Consider the following 16,107-nt stretch of genomic DNA (forward strand, 5'->3'; position numbering starts at 1 on the left):
TCACTTAAACATTAGGGATTGATGGTGAAAACGGCCATAAGTGAAGTGATTGCGGAATGAAAACTGTCAAGAATGTCATTTTGTCTAGAGAGGCCGAACTGTTTTGATATAATAGGTAGGTTAATTTTACTCGTAGCTATTATAATTACAGAATTAACGAACCGATAAGGTTGTTAACATAGCGATCAAAGTAAGCACCTAATGTTATACTTATTATATTGTGGCTGTGGTGGAAGTGTAAGTATATTTTCATAACTAAATGCGTTGCGTGAATATTTTATCGCCCAAGACGGATCTTACGCAACACTTTCCTCTTTCTTGGATCTAATAAATTATTTACCTACATCAAATCCCAGGAAAATGGTGCCGAAATATTTTAGTAACAACATTATTTATTTGAGGTAGAGCAATGGAATTATAATTTACAGCTTAGCGTTACTTCAGCCCATTTAAATGTTTATAACCACATTTATAACTCATAAAGTTCAGTGATCTGGTTTCACTTTAATCTTCTAATCTGTCGTGTGGATTCTATCTATGGAGGTCATAAGCCTCCGAAGACGAATTCGTTATTCCTTAAAAAATCGGACTGATTCAAACCAAGCAATGTTATATCTAAAAGGAAACCATTACACTAAGGCTGGGTTGCACCATCTTGCTTTAACTTTGACAACGTCAAAAATCTGTCAAATTCCATACAAAAAACACCGGTTATCGTTAGTTAGGGGAGAGTACAATATACCGAATTGTACCGCCGGGTAAATTGTACCACCCTCATATTTCGTAAAGTATTTATTGAATGTTTGTAATTGCAACACTCAGCGATACACAACTAAATTCAATGAATATTGGCCATATGGTTTTTGCTGTGACATATAACACGTGTGTTTTATTTTGAAAAGATTTTTTTCATTGTTTTCAAGTAACTTTTGAGAATTCATGTTTAGTTTGTAATTTTGTTAAATTAAATCACACAGTGTTTCTACTTTATTAATTAGAAGCGTAAATTAGTGTAGATCACAATTATTTGAAACATTTTTCGGTATTTATAAGCTATATTTTTTACCGATTTTTTAAAAGCACTATCACCTAGTCGGTTAAATTGTACCACATCAAGTTGAATGGAATTTTACCAAAGGATTTTTGAAAATTTTTTATTAAATCATATTTTGAAGTTATAATAGCATAGTTATGTATGACTAACAATAAATGAAAACAAAAGACTGGCAGAGTAGAATAGGTACAAGTGTGCGTTACGATAATTCGAATTACAAAACTTGTACTCAAAATCGTGATAACGTGTAAAACAATATCGATTGTCTATGTTATTAACAACTGTTCCTTTTCGTTACCTAATTTGTTATGAATGTATCGTATAATATTTTGCCATGGTTTTTTTATAGGCTTGAAATTTATTGAAATCCAATTTAGTAACCATGTGGTACAAATTATCGAACCGGTTGGCTAAATTGGACCGAAGCTCTGAACTCGTATTTTGTTGATTTGTGCTAAATATACAAAAATCATGTTGATTAATACCTATGAAATAACAAGTTGAATAATTTCTCTTTTATTATATACCATGGACATTAGCAAAAACAAAAGAAAACTATGCGTAAAATGGGATTGAAAAAAACTGGTCCAAATTACAGGACTCTCCCTTACTGTCAAAGTTAGGTGGTGTAACCTTAGTGATTGTTCTTTTATAACAAAAGAGAATCAAAGGCAAGTCGAGGAAGGCGAATACTCTGATCACTGGATTAACATCAGTACCCATAGATACTATATTAGGATAGGTACCTTCGATATAGAACGAATGTAGAATCCAAAAATTTCCAGTGAAATTCGTTTCAATAAGTAAACAGATTCATCTCAATCGAATCAACATTATGTTTTACTGAAAAATCAAAACATGTTATTGATAACGGTATTAATGAAAAATAAATGACTGACGAAATGAAATACGTGACTGAATTGCAATTTGCTTATTGATTATTTTACTGTACGTACAAGCCCCGCGTTGCGATTTGTCATCATTAATTTGCAATCATTTCACTGTTTGTGAAATGTTTTGTATTTTTCCGCGGGATAAACTCTCGCAAACAATTTCGGATTTATACTTTGAGGTCGGTGAAAAACATATTTTATCTGAAAAATACTTGCCGAGTTACACTCGTGTTTTGTGTACCTACACATTTTTGTAACATCACATTAATATTTTCTAGTAAATATTAAAAAAAAACTGTAAATTAGTGTGAAATAATAATATGACTCGCAATATTTTTACCAAATTCATTTCTTTATTCAGTGCCAGAGACATGGGATTCATCTTTTTCGCGTAATCTAAACACTTTTTTTGCGGAATACCTATGTTATCAAATATTACATAGCGTACACTATTTTTAATGCTTTCAAACAAATTCAGAAAATTGTGCTCTCTGAATGAAGTTTACATCGCGTTAATATTGTATTTTTTTCTTAAAATATAATGGAACTTTAGAGTACCTATATCTAATAACATACCTACACAACTCTGAAACTAAATAATGTACCTACTTGTACCTACTACATCTTCTATAAAGACAGGAAATAAAAACATACGAGGTCGGTGTGGTCGGGAACGAAATATCTCAGCGCTGGAACTAACCTTCATATTTATTGCCTGTCTTATTATGGAGCTGCTACTGTATTTCCGACCTAACTTAAGCTTTTACATAGCTTGAAAGGATACTCTATTTCAGTTTTGTACTGGATGAAGGAGGGAGATATAACGAAGTCTTCTTACTTAGATCTTATAAAAAATGTTGTATATTCGTAAAGCTTGTTGCACATAGCTGGATGTGATTATGTGGCGATATTGAAGGGGGAAACATGGCCTTAAATTTGATATTATTAAAGAAAAACTACTCGCTAGAATGTAGATTAATACAGAACATAGGCTGTAAACTATAAGGCTATTGGTGACATAAGCACATCGGGAAAATAGTCATAGTCATAGTCATAGTCATAAATGTTCATTGCACCATGTCATCAATAAATCAGCGAGTTACGTCATAATCGTGACAAATGCAATGAGTGAACTAAATACCTATTAGGTAATAAATTGTACGTGTATTAGGTACTCGTACTACTACACCTACGAATGCTCTGTAAAAATAAGTAACCATTACAACCTGTGTTTAATGGAATTTAAAAAAATGCTCGCATTAGGTAACATTATCCTACACTGCGGTTCCCACATTAACGTTCTTGAGCAGAAATGGAAAGGACTCAGAAATGTATTTCCAGGATTATTTCCGTTCTCATAAAAGAAAATTAAGTTCTTTTGTGTAAGAACACGAATATTGTTATCTCACGCGACCGCTCGTCTATAAAACATTAATAATATAACGTAAACGTTTTGAGGATTCCAGAATAATCACTCAGCGTTGGTCTGATAAGAAACATTTTAAATGAGTTCTCATAAGATGTCGTCATTATATTCAATATTAAGAAAATAAAAATACAGCAGAGAAAAACTTTAAATTACGAAACATCACTTGAGATCGAATTTACACTCGAATAGACGAATTCTTCATTTACAACCTATTTAAATTCATTTTAGCTACACGTTAATTGAGCTCTATGAATTTTTACATACGAGTAAATTATTATCATCAATATAATAAAAATCTTTTTAACATTTTAAATAAAGTATAGCTATGTAATATATCATTTTATTATTTTTATTTAATTTGTTTATATTTAAAATATTCATAAAGTGTGTTTAAGTAACTTTTAAAAGTTACCAGTGTAAGCTAGTAACAAATTGGAGGAAGCCTTTTTGCATTAGCAGACGTCTTTGGGTTTAAAATAAAAAAAAAGCTATTAAAAATACGTACCATGTGTTTTCTGTTCTGGCAATTGGAAACTCTCCAGGACGTCACATCCAAACTTTCGATTTTGTCGGCCATTGCGAAACACGAGGGCGAAGTTGTCCCTGAAAAAAAAAGATAAATGTATCCATCCCCGGGCAATCTCACAGAATCTGACGGATAGTCGCTTTGTCCGATACGGGACTGTGTTACGAAATACCATTTTTGAAATACACAAGACTGTGAACACCATTTTAATAGCTAAAAGTAAGGTATATTATGTGTAGTGATTTGAAGGGCCTAAATTTTGCGTGTTTAAGTCCTTCGGGTTATCTTAGTTAGAGTAAATCGATTAACGGGGTACAAACGTAAATTTTAATATCCCTACTTACATTATTTACAAAGACTAGTGTTTTACAGAAATCGAGAGCCGAGCGAGAAAATAAAAACAAAAGAAAAACGATATTGGTCATCGAGAAAAAATTACATTTTTCTTAGTGGCCAGTGTCATGCGGCCAAGGAGACGGCCATAATGCAGTTGCAACATTAGGCACGTATTTTAGTTGGTACTATTTATTATTTTGTAGGACATAAATTCACATTACTATTTGGGAGCTATGTCTAAGTGGTTTTATATTGCAGCTTATATGACTGATGTGAAGTCGTCCGTTGTTCCTTTGTTTGTTTAACGTATGTTGATCCACAGTGGGGCAAAGGCTTTGAATTCCGTTTAGAAATTTTTGTATAAGGCCACAGTCAGCCCATCCTGGGCTTACCGTTTAAGGACTACACACAAACCCGCCGACAGCCTGGTGACGTGTCGCCGGCTTTATTTCAAAAGGATCATGTCAACAACTTGTACTTTCGTATGACTTTTGACAAGTCGCCTCACCTCGGCGGGTCAACGGGTTTGGTGTGTAGACTACATTACGTAACTAAATTTTAACTAGTTGTTCACTTGTTTGTTATTTGTCAATCTCACAACACCCCATCTATCACCTGTACGTACTAGCGAGCTAATCTGCCGGCTTTAGGTCGCCAGGCCCTAAGTGGCTGAGCATCCTGTTTAAGAGGCTTTGCTCACCGACGCTCCCGTCCATTTGTCCCCCTCTTACGGGATAACTGTGACTCTAGAATTATTCAGCATACCAGCTAGAACTGACGAAAAATTCAACAACATTACACTGGAACTATATTGGCGCCTTGTTTGTAAAAAATATCCAAAAAACTTTGAGTAAATTGTAGGTAGTAATAACGACAACAATCGCATGTATGTTTTATTTATTTATTTAAGAATAGTACACAGCACAATATCAATCTGTGATAATAATGTTTTTAGTAGATTTTGTAGGCCAATTATGACTATCCAACATTACACATTTCTACATACATTACTTGCATAAAAATGCTTTAGTCTATACTCACCTTAAGAAATCACAAATCTCTTTTTGCATAAAAATGCTTTAGTCTATACTCACCTTAAGAAATCACAAATCTCTTCCAAACATGGACTCACAGTGCCATTTGATCTTTGCCAATCAGCCTGTTGTGTTATTGAACGTTAATTACAGTCAAAGGTACACCTTTACAAAGTGGCTACTTGTGTACGATCAAAAAGGCTACATTTTAAGGGAATCCGAATCAACATAGGTTCGTCGTACGGTGACAGGATTTAATTTGTATTTCATAAAGGGCACTGTACTCAAAGAAAACGTTTCAATTTATTAATTATTTGACTTTAAAGGCTGTAATTTGCCAGTTTGGTGTTCTCGCCTGTTGGGACAGGTACCAGACCAACGAGAACAGCCAGACATTTCAAAACAAGTCGTAGCTAATATAAGTTAGTCGTACCGAATTATAGAGATAGCTGGCAAATTTTGTTGTTTCTCTGAATTAAGATATTAGTAGCATAGTTAAATGGCAAATTGTTAAAAGAACGATTTTATAGCATCAAATATTGTAATGAGAATTATTTGAAAGTTCGACTAACTAAAGTCTTTGCGTAACATCCACTCATCCACCCAAATTCACGTTCATATTTGTAGGAGTTCAGCTAAGTGAATATAAATAAATCATTGCAAGGCAAAAAAAGTTTTACAGGCTCCGCTCAGAACTGACTGATCTTTTTTTAATAGATACGTCAGAAGCGACCAATTACGTTCTAGTAGAATGTTCGTATGTAAATTCAGTTTGAAACAAAAATCCCGGTTTTTTACTGATGAAAGTTGGCTATAGATTGCGTACATGCGTCAGCACTTTCAAATTTGTTTCATATTCAGATTACAAATGGATGCTATAATGCATTTTCTGTGTGAAATAAAAAACCCATTTTGAATTTTATACACATTACGGATGGAGGTACTCCATTAGTAACTTAAAACTTTCATGAAAATACTGAGGCGAATGAATATGCAACACATGCCAATTTCGTATAGTTAGGTACCTAATTGTTACAACTACATAGTGTTAAGCTTGATATTAAGGTGTACATCCTTATACTATGTATTAAGTATGTAATAGATAGGCATCTTGAATAATTATCGCGTTCTTTATTGGTAATATTTATGAAACATTAAACACACATTTTATACTGCTCAAGTTCAGTCGATGAATGATTTAACCTACATTAGTCCGGAGCTCCAACCTTTTTACAGCAAAGTGCGAACTCTTTTCTATCGTTTATTTAGTGTAAAATCACGGTAAAAAATTTCCTGGACCCATCCGAACTTCACCATATCGGAGTGGGAGAGTCGGCCAAGTTTCCGCATTAACATACTTAGCGCCGGCAGTTTAACTGCCTATTACGGAAAAACACAAGTTTCCGACTTATCCTTGTTGTTTATGAAAACTTTAATGTTTATTTATTATTTTTCTACGTCCATTTTCAGTGCGGTGAATGTTTAAACAGGCTTTCGCTGAATTCTGGGTTGGAAAACAAAGAAAAACGATAGAAGTATCAAACTTTCTATTATTCTATTATTCTATTTCTACAGATAGATAAATTTAGAGTTATAATTTCAATTCAAATGTTTTGAATAAGTATCTTTCTTTTATTATCAAGCCACATAAAAAGCATATACCTATTATAGCTTATGAGTTATGACAACTTATCTATACTTATAATAAATCTGTAGAGAGGTCAATTCTGTACATGAAATATATTTTCTAAATAACTATCAGGGGGTGATTAGTGATCGATACTGATGCCAAAAATGCAATCAGTAAAATTTTTGTCTGTCTGTCTGTCTATCTGTCTGTCTGTATGTTCTTTATAGAAACAAAAAGTACTCGACGGATTTTAACGAAACTTGGTACAATTATTCTTCATACTCCTGGACAGGTTATAGGATACTTAGGGATTCCCACGGGAACGGGAATAAGCGGGAAAATCCTTTTGTATGAAAAATCTAAACCGCTTAAGTTAGACGCTTGAAATCTGGCATGCAGGTACCTTAGTAAACTTAAAGCTTAGTTACAACAGGATATTGCAAAATTCCCACGGGAACGGGAGTTAGCGGGAAAAAACATTTGTATGAAAAAATCTAAACCGCGTAAGATAGATGAAGGGGGTAAAACGGGATCCACGCGTACGAAGTCGCAGGCGGCCGCTAGTTAATAATATAACATAGCATTAGAATTTTATTACCTTCTCGCGTTACTCATACTAACATTTACCCGCTGCGAGGATTGAACCCACTACCATAGGTGAAATGGAATGCGAAACACAGATTCAAGTGACCGTCACAAAATTATGAAAGAATCGCAATGTAATAACACTAAAATTAAGACTAATCACAAGTAAGTTATACTTAGACACTCTCGTCGACCATCTGACTTAAGATTACACATCACTATTCAAAGATTTCAGAGGGACCATTTGACTACTCATATTGAAATTCTTCCATAAGTGGAACAAAACCTAACCCAGTGAAATGTTCTTCTCGCAATTGTGAATATTTCGCATTCAATTCAACACGAAATGAACTGTAAAATCCAATTCGGGAAGAGCTCTTGTAAGAGTTTGTGGTTATCCGCTGTGCAACCGAGCACTTTGGTAAAGAGATATCTTTCTATAATCGGCTGAAGTGTCCGGACGAAATGGAAACTAATGGTATCAGCTCTTATCGCCACTACTACACTAGACCAAGGGTATATAAACGTATTCATAGATTTCCGAAGAATTTCTCTGAAATAAGCGTACAAAAAGATTTTTCTGACCACATGTTCTGCTTTGCATGACTAATTACAAAACTTGTTTAGATAATCCTACTAATATTTTAAATGCGTAAGTTTGGATGTCAGGATGTCTGGATGTTTGTTACGCTTTCACACAAAAACTACTGAACGGATTTTGTTGAAACTTTACAGTATTATTGTTTGTAACCCAGATTAACATATAGGCTATAATTTATGCCGATCTGTGACACTAAATTTCACGCGGGTGAAGCCGCGGGCATTTTTAATATAGTTTCAATCTAAAATCTTAGATGTTTCAGTTTCATTATTAATCAAGGTAGGTTTTGTATTCAAATATTAAATGCGGAACGCGCTAAACATAATATGTTTTTGTGTCAGATTGAAAACACGAACAAAAGTTAGTTGTATATAAAATACTGTACATGTCAGTTTTCACGCTGAATTTGTGAGCCTATAAATATTTTATTACAGCCATACTTTATTCATGACCACCACAAGGCAGAACTCGATAGAAAAATTAGAAATTTTCTCCTCAAAGTCCAGAATAAGTTGCTTTTAAAACCCACAAAGGCAATCATACCTAGAAAATAGTCGATTATGATAATACAACCTTTTTTAGGGCTTGTTGTTTTATTCAACCCTTTTGAGATACCCCAAATCATAGGTAATGGAAAGAAAACATTACAGCCAAACTTTTAGAGTAGGCAGATGTTCAGAAAATATAAACATTACGACAACCGGCGGCCCAAAAACCTACCATTGTTTTATTTAAATTCTACTAAAGCCCTTCGGATTTAACGTAAAGGGCAAAAGTAAATAAGACATAAATCACAAAACGGTTTCATTACAGCAATGCTAGATAATCGCAGGATTATGATTGTATTCACCAACGTAAACCAACTAATCTGACTTAAATATACTTCGCTATTACGTAGAAAGAAAATTACTTTTGCATTGTTATTTGTGTTTGACTGTTTATTACTGGTTGCAGGTTCGATTCTCAAAGGGGACAAATGTTAGAAGCATGAGCATTATTACAACTGAAGTCATTTAATTTAACGCTTTCAGTTGGATCACTGGCATTTACAATAAATAATTATCTGCATGTATTGTTAATCCTTAATGTCTATTAGACTAACTGCTTAGTTCAGGAACAATTTATTTTATATACAAGAAAGTGTTCAGGCTTAAGTATAGGCACTTTACTGTACAGATTTGTAGTAAAGATTTCAGTAAACTCTGAAATCCTTACATTAAAACAACAACAGCACTGTTTGTTTTTCAAAAGCAACAACAGAAAGCTATTTAGATAGATAAAGTTGTCTAACGGGTGAGACGCGAAAATTAGAGTCAGAAGTGGGTCAAAGTCGAGGTCGTCGCCCCGCCGTCTAAAGTAATTACATAACGAGGATGTCGCGACGGCTTCACACTAACCCATTTTGGAACCTACACCTTGCCCCTAAAGTCCAATATCAAACCTCCGCCCGCAAACACAATGTCGGTAAATTCGATGTTATGACTGTCTGAGATTCCCTTTACGACAAATTGTTGAGTTGGATAAACTTTATCTCGTTTAAAAAGCCTTTTTTGCGATATTTTTTCCATTTTGCTGTCGGGCGCGGATTTACGAAACACCTTTGAAATTGTGGATTTTAGGGCTAATTACAAAGGCAACGTTTTTATCTACAAGCTGATAGCAAATTCTATAGCTTTATATACTGGGATTCGTCCATATCTTACCGTACTTGTAAATAAGTTTCTTTACTGGAATAATCAGAGAAAATAAATTTTATACCCACCTCGGTACTTGCATTTTCATATTTTATCAAAACATCGAACAACATTACACTATGTTTTTCCATCAAATCGATTGTATCTATGTTACATAGTAGATGTAATGTAAGTGGATGACATACTCACTTTTGTCCCGAGTGTATCGGCTCGCACTTCAACAAAGTTTCACAGATGAACCCTCGCCGCTCCTCCTTTAGCCTGATGAAACCTGCGAACCAGATAAAGTAGTTCCAATCAAACGGCCAATTCAATTAAATGATCTAACATCATCGATAAACAATCATCGAATTAGTCTAATTCGATTAGGGATCGCCGCCACGCCCGTTAGCTTTGTCCGAGTGTTTGAAAAGGATTCATTTGCTAAGTAATCGAATGTGTGGGTCCGGTGTACCGGTAGTCGATACTTATTCAGGAGTGCCAACATAAATCAGCGGGCACTTCTACGCGGGATGGAACCAGCATCCATTTATATTTTCGGGCGCGCGCAATAAAATCAATACTGCGAACTTTCCAAGAGTACAGTGACCTAGTCATGCGCCTCATGCGAATAAGGTCACACGGTGCATAAACTATTTGGTCCGTAACGTGAAATAAAACAACGGCAGCGCGAGGGCCAATTAGTTTCAGCAATCTGCACACGCAGCAGGTCAGCTGGCGTTCAAACAACCCGTGTAGTTGCTATAAACCTTGTTTGTAACAGTATGTAATCGATAAATTGGTATTTAACATTTATCGAAGCTGAAATAGATGTATAAAGAATCTACTCATGAACATATTTTCACGATGGTAACTTTGTTTAGCATTCTTTTGGGCTTGACTACGCTATTCGAACTACCTACTAAGTCTGTGGTACTCATAATGAGCTCAAACACCTACATTATAAATTGGTTCACATTAGCCCTCCTTATCTTTTATTTACAACTTTTCCTGACTACATTAATTGTTGAAAAATAAAAAAGGAATAGCATTTCTTTACCAATATTTTTTACCACACCCTACTTTCCATACCCAAAAATCCAGCGCCCAACGCAAAAGCTGAATCAACATAACATAAGCAAACGAATGGATTCCACGCAAGTCGCAACTAATGCCCGCCACTTGAAAAACGATAAAAATCCATTCTGAATGCGCATATTTTCCTGTAAGCCGTCGCTCCGGCCTAGACAAAGGCCTGTGAAATTACTGTCTTGCTTTTAAATGCGCGAATGAATCGCAATGTCTCATCCACAAAGCTTTGCGAGCGGCGCAGCCGTTGTTCTTGAATATACAATCGGGACTATTTAAAAGGAACCTTTTAGACCGCAATTATAATGCTCATAAAAATACATCTGGTAATTACAAATGAGGTAAATCCGGCGGGCTGAATAAAATATTAGATGCGTTGAGTTATATGCCCGCGCGGTTTGTTTTGTGCTTTATTGTCTAACTAGTTCCTACTCGTGGCTTTGTCTGTGAGGATTTTCATAATGTAAATTACAGGAGTTATTTAATTCATCTGGATTAATGTCTACCTTTTAAATAAGGAACATAAAAATTGGTAGATGTTGTACATTAAAACTTGCAGAGTCGGCTTTCTGTTTATTTAAAATTATTATAACAGGGATAGGTATAGCAGAGTAATTATATCAAGTTACAGTAATCAAGATAATTGATTTCCACGAAAACCTAATTTAGGGGAGCGAGCCACATTACATGTTGAGTAGATTAAATCATTGTTTTACTTTGGTCTCACATTACATTAGTGTGCAAATGAAACGAAACTAGCAAAACAAAGCCACAAAACCCTTTCCAATGTAATGTGAAAATAGTGCTTTTAAAAACACACTAAGCGATTTCGGAATACTTAAGTCCCGCTAAAGAAAAAAGTTAAACAATAAATCTCAGTGGCGCTCTGGCGCAGCGTAGTACGAAATAGTTTTACTGTCCCGCGAAATTAAAACTAATCGCAACAGAATCTACTACGAGCGAAACTAGAACCGCGTGATCGGAATACTTGGCTGCTGAGTAGGTACTGCAGCGCCCAATGTAAATAAACTCCCACACGAATAAAAAGGGACGCATTTAAAAAGTCCATTAGTTGGCAAACCCACATGAGTTTTTGCCGCGAACGGACCGGCCACTGTGGGGGAATTTAAAAATGCACCAACCCGCTTTGAATGTCGGCATCTTTCCATTTGTGCGATGTGTTGCCGCAAGACAAAACCTCCGGGAATTACAGTCTTGTTCCTCAAATACGAGACCGAGCGCAATATCTCTCCCTTTGAGAACTAGGGAAACTCATAAACAGACAAAACTGGAATGCTTGCACATTTGTGTTTTTCTTTCAAAGTGCGGAGCGAGAAAATTTTGTATGTTTTGTGTTACGTAATTGTTTTATAACGTGCTGCCGCTCGCTTGTCCCGCGGGTGCAGTGCAAGATATTACGTTTGCGATGTTTTGTTATGTCCCACGCATTGTATGATTAAATCAAATTTATTACTTATGCTGCTCTACTTTAACAGTATTATTGTTTAATTTTCTGATGGAAATACGAGTATTTCACAGTGCAACTCAGCGCATCGGCTATGTAAAAGCTGTAACTAACACGATTCCGATTTCAACTACTTTCGATTCTATACTGCATAGATATAAAGCATAGAATATCATGGCTGATAAAATCACATTTTCTTTTCGCCTGTATTTTCCACAAGTACCTAATGTTAAATAACATTGAATTAGCGTTACAAATGACCGCAAATCGACTTTTGCGGGGAGCGTAATGGTAATGGAACCCGAGCGGCAGTGCCGAGAGTGGCAGCGGCTCAACAACGGCGACACCCGAATGTGCCGCCGCAAACACAAATCGGTGGCCTAATTCGACCCGTTGTTGTACTGTGCTTCGAAAACAACTCGTTACACCTATTAAACCTGTCTAGTAATTTATTATTTCGTATCAAAAGAACGTGCTTCAATATTACGTTCAACATAATAACATCAAAAGAAAATGTGGACCATTTTAGAGATCTCACTAATACTTTATCATTATTAAGGCCAACCTTTTGATCGTTATGAATAGCAATACCAATAAAATATCCTATTTTGTGTTTCGACGTTAACAAAACATGTGCTATTACACTGTCCTATTTTCATTACGTTTAAATAACCACAATACAACTTTTGCGGTAATGAAATCGGGGTGGCACAAACAGGCGTCGTCGACAGCCGAATGTGCCGCCGCAACACGACAAATTACCGGCCTAATTCGGCCCATAGCCGTAATGTGCTTCATAAAACATCTTGTTTGTGCCGCATCAGCACAATGGACAGACCCGCCCGTGGCATTAGATCCCGCAATTCCAACCCACTTTGTCTCCGCTCGCTGTCTCGCCAGAACAAATGAGAAATGAACACAAAGATGGCACGTTTTTCATTATTTGCCTTAGCGTCACCTTTTGGGAAAATATTTAAAGAAACGGACGCTGTACTGAAGCTAGTTTTGTTCGAGCCTTTGTTGTGAGCGGGTCATTTCTTTGTGATAAAAATTTATTAGCTTAAGATAAAGCCGAGTCTGTTTTCGAGATACAACAAAAAATCCCTTGAATTCCTGAGTCGAATCTGTTATGGTTACGTCACTATTCCGTGAAACAACCCTGACTTACGGGTAGTCGTATTTCAAAAAGTCCGTAAAGAAGAACATAATTTTCACCGAGACAGCTTCATATATCGTCTGCATCCGAGAATGAGGCGTGATGATGATATAGCGGTATTAAAGCCAAGTTGTAGGACTCACCCGCGGTCTCACGCGCCGATACATCTTCGCTGACGTTAACTGGGGAACTTGCGCTGTAAATAAAAACTTGGTTTATTTAAAATAATAACAACACATCCAGAGCGGGTTACACGTAATCGGAAAAAGTATCTTTCTCATATTTTAGTTACATTATTCTGTGTTTCTCTAACTAAAATAGGATGAAAATAGTGGCATCATAAATGGTGGAAGTATACGTTGTGGGTATGTAATTAGTAATTAACGTGTGCTAAAAAAAGATACGAGTAAAAATATTATTTAAAACTCTACAACAACATTTTTTTTGACAGAAAGAACATCAACGGACAAAAAGAAACTTAATTATACAATTTCATTCATAGTATTGACTAGGATCGAATTTATAACCGGAGGGTTACCATCCATTCATATATTCTTTCATTCTCATCCGTTATACTTTACGAGAAAGGCTTAACTGCAAAAATATAAATCCACTCAAATAAAGCACGAAAGTATTGCTCTGCGATGCAATGCCTTCTGAAAACTGCTGAGTCAAATATGCTCTTTACCCTTTGCAGTCGCAGATTTAATAACAATATCAAACGAGCTTTTCATGCCAATTCTTTTAGAGCAGTATAAAGCGACTGTCTATTTTACGTAGGAGGATGGATATGATGACACTTTATAAAATTAGTTTTTTGAAACGGAATTTTTTATGTGTTATCTTATGGAAAAAATAGACGCATCTAATTAATTTAGTTCCTTTATTATTTGTACTATGTACTTAAGTCTGAAAATGACAAATGTCTGCGCATTGTTGGTGAAAATACTGTAGTCAGTAAGTAAACGTACTTAATTGTCTGTACGAGCAGTCGTCACTTACTTCAAATAAGTAATTTTATTACTAAGTACTTCTACCCTAACTACTGACATCATCTCGAGTCGTCATAGATGACAAACATAGCCCAACAGTGCAACAAAAAAGTCTTAATAAATATCTAACAACAGCTGATCTGATTACCTGAAGATGTTGAGTGTTTTTCTATCCGTCTTCTCATAACATTTGCAGGGCGTATACATTTTCGGGCCTGCTTTTGACACGGACCAGGCTGTGTGGGTTTTGGCCCCTGAAAAGGAAATACAGATTTAGACCTTACATAAATTAACACAGAGGACAGAACGTCAGTCTAGTACATAAATAATGCAAAAGCGAAGGCACTGGTACTATTCTTATGCCATCTCCATTTTGTAAGCCGAGTAGTTTACCTTCGCTTAGTTAAGGTATTTCCATTGCTACGAGCGTGCTTGGGGCATGCTCAGGGCTTGAAAGATTTGTATTAGACTATAGAGAGAATTGGGAATGCATCCAAATCTTATACAAATTTTACAAATCCTGCAGACGACCGAATTGTGAAACTATACAAAATTGACGAATAATTTACCAGAACCTGTGCTTACAAAGTTGTTTTAACTATGGTGGTAGAATTTATTATATTTTTTTTAATTTCAAACCGGATTACATACGTTATTATTAACGAGTTTTTACTCCCCAATATCTGCTCATTCATCATTTCCACCTCACTTCACAGATAGGTTATTTTTAACGCGATTGTATAGCGACATTTCCTTTGTTCAGAATGACGGGCGGACGATGTGTACCTATACTCGTATACGTCCAGCCTATGGTCCTGTCGAAAAATCAAAGTGTAATATCGAGTTGGTGGTAATTCAGCTGTCAGCGGGCATCTATAGCGAGTTGCCCACCCTCATCACCGGCCTGTCACACCACATACTGCGATGGATTAAAGTTTTCATATTCGCCAGTCACCGTAGAGTATCACGAGCTGAATCGATGTAATGAGATATCTTTGATGTATGAACTTGTTATTGAGTTTCGGATTCATGGAAACTTATAAGTACTTTAATAATGTTGTTAAGTTTTCTGATTAAAATCATTACCTAAGATCGAAAGATTTCATAAAACAAAGACTGGATAAGTATTTGTACGCAACTTTTCATACAATGTATTCGTTTCGTAGCTTAAGTCTGTTCTTATTCAGTAATATTGTTTTGAGAAAACTTATTTCTGATATAATAAATATTCGATTGTGTCTTTGATATAAAGAATACATACAACAAAAATATAACTTCGTAATTCAATAAAATCAAGTGTGTTTCATTAACTGACTATAAAAAAGAACAAAGTTATCAATTCGTTTGTAGGCATGTTTTTCTTATTACATTGTATTTGCAAGAGAAAATACAACTTTGACCACTATTTATCATACGAAAACTTGTTCGTCAGACCAGCACAGTTCCCAAATTAACCTGCCACTTCATGTAGAAGCAACCTAGGAACCCTTATTGCCTGTAACGTCTGCTCCGATTTTCAAGCGCCAGTGAAAAATAATATTAATGGTCGTAGCACCAGACCTTGAGGTAGTTATTATAAAATGAAAAATCAGAATAAGTATTCAGCAAAATAGAAAATATATTTATTTGACGGAGTACCTATTT

The 16,107-nt window shown here is 35.4% G+C and overlaps 1 protein-coding gene across 1 annotated transcript in view; it reads right to left on the reverse strand.

Annotated features, from left to right (window-relative positions):
- LOC135080870 (cell adhesion molecule Dscam2-like) overlaps positions 1-16,107 on the reverse strand; it is a 99,364-nt gene that overhangs the window by 32,396 nt on the left and 50,861 nt on the right. Inside the window, exons 5-8 of the mRNA XM_063975598.1 lie at positions 14,612-14,717; positions 13,615-13,667; positions 9,972-10,053; positions 3,882-3,979 (exon numbers count right to left, since the gene is read on the reverse strand). Coding sequence (XP_063831668.1) covers positions 3,882-3,979; positions 9,972-10,053; positions 13,615-13,667; positions 14,612-14,717 — 339 coding nt within the window. The remainder of the gene's footprint in view (positions 1-3,881; positions 3,980-9,971; positions 10,054-13,614; positions 13,668-14,611; positions 14,718-16,107) is intronic.

Source organism: Ostrinia nubilalis, chromosome 18 (assembly GCF_963855985.1).
Source record: "Ostrinia nubilalis chromosome 18, ilOstNubi1.1, whole genome shotgun sequence".
Lineage (NCBI taxonomy): Eukaryota > Metazoa > Arthropoda > Insecta > Lepidoptera > Crambidae > Ostrinia > Ostrinia nubilalis.